General features: G+C 56.5%; 1 protein-coding gene across 1 annotated transcript in view; it reads right to left on the reverse strand.

Moving 5' to 3' along the window:
* Positions 1 to 265: 265 nt before the first annotated feature.
* The window catches only part of LOC104131410 (collagen alpha-1(I) chain), a gene marked incomplete at its 5' end in the record, with an annotated part of 39663 nt that continues 38587 nt past the window's right edge, over positions 266 to 1341 (reverse strand). The window contains 4 exon segments of the mRNA XM_035900131.1: positions 266 to 412; positions 487 to 729; positions 811 to 1001; positions 1151 to 1233. Of these exon segments, the coding sequence (XP_035756024.1) occupies positions 266 to 412; positions 487 to 729; positions 811 to 1001; positions 1151 to 1233 (664 nt within the window).

The following is a 1341-nucleotide window of genomic DNA, read 5'->3' on the forward strand; positions in this document are numbered from 1 at the left end:
AGCGGAGGGCAAGCAAGCGAACCCACTTCCTGGTGATTTTGTTTAAAAAGTCATTTATTTTTATTTTTTTTTTTGGTTTAATGCTTTTTTTTGGGGGGGTCTTGGGTTTTTCCTTTACGGAAACGCAAAGTTTGAGAGACGCTGGATAGAAACCGACACAAATTCAAGTCCATGTGAAATTTTCTCCTTTTTTTTTGGCTGTTTTTTTTTATTATTAGTATTATTATTATTATTACTCTCTCCTGTTACGTGTGGGGCATCCGGTTTACAAGAAGCAGACGGGGCCGATGTCGATGCCGAATTCCTGGTCTGGAGCGCCAACGTCCATGGGAGCCAAATCGATGATGGGCAGGCGGGAGGTCTTCGTCGTCTTGTACTCGATGACTGTCTTGCCCCAAGCGCCGGTGTGACTCTGCAGGGAGGTCAGGGTCAGCCCCGTCCCCGTGACGCCTCCCCACCACCGTCACCAACTCCCGCACCACTCACCGTGCAGCCGTCCTCGGTGACGCCGTAGGTGAAGCGGCTGTTGCCTTCGGCCCTGATCTCGATCTCATTGGCACCTTGGAGCAGAAGGGCCTTCTTCAGGTTGCCGGTGTCCTGGTCCATGTAGGCGACGCTGTTCTTGCAGTGGTAGGTGATGTTCTGGGCGGCCTCGGTGGACATCAGGCGGAGGAAGGTCAGCTGGATGGCGACGTCGGCTGGGTTGGAGCCCTCACCACCATACTCGAACTGCCGGAAAAGAGGCGTTAGGTGCTGCGGAGCCGGTTGTCTGTCCCCGTTGTCGTCCCCCCCCATCATCCCCCTGCTCACCTGGAAGCCGTCGCTCATCGTCTCGCCAAACCAGATGTGCTTCTTCTCCTTGGGGTTCTTGCTGAGGTACCAGTTCTTCTGGGCAATGGTGGCCTGGGTGGGGTAGACGCATGTCTCGCCCGTCTCCATGTTACAGTAGACCTTGATGGCGTCCAGGTTGCAGCCTTGGTTGGGGTCGATCCAGTATTCGCCTGCGGGGCAGAGGGAGGGGAGTCAGGGGATGGGAAGGGAGTCAGGCGGCCACGATGGATGGAGGTGAGGAGCAGCCATGAGGGATGGAGGAGGGGGGTGCGGAGCAGGTAGGAGGGATCTGGAGGGGTGGAGCATGGAGTTGAGCAACAGCCATGAGGAACAGAGGAAGGAGGTGAGGGGATGGAGGTGAGGAGCAGCCACGAGAGGTGGAGGATGGAGGTGAGAGCAGCCCTAAGAGAGAGGATGGAGGAATGAAGGTGAGGACCAACCCGGGGGGATGGAGGAAGGATGGAGGTGAGGAGCAGTAGAGGGGGGGGAGGGAGGGAGGTGAAAGAATCC

This window comes from Egretta garzetta, unplaced genomic scaffold, assembly GCF_000687185.1.
Source record: "Egretta garzetta isolate BGI_Z169 unplaced genomic scaffold, ASM68718v1 scaffold868, whole genome shotgun sequence".
Classification (NCBI taxonomy): domain Eukaryota; kingdom Metazoa; phylum Chordata; class Aves; order Pelecaniformes; family Ardeidae; genus Egretta; species Egretta garzetta.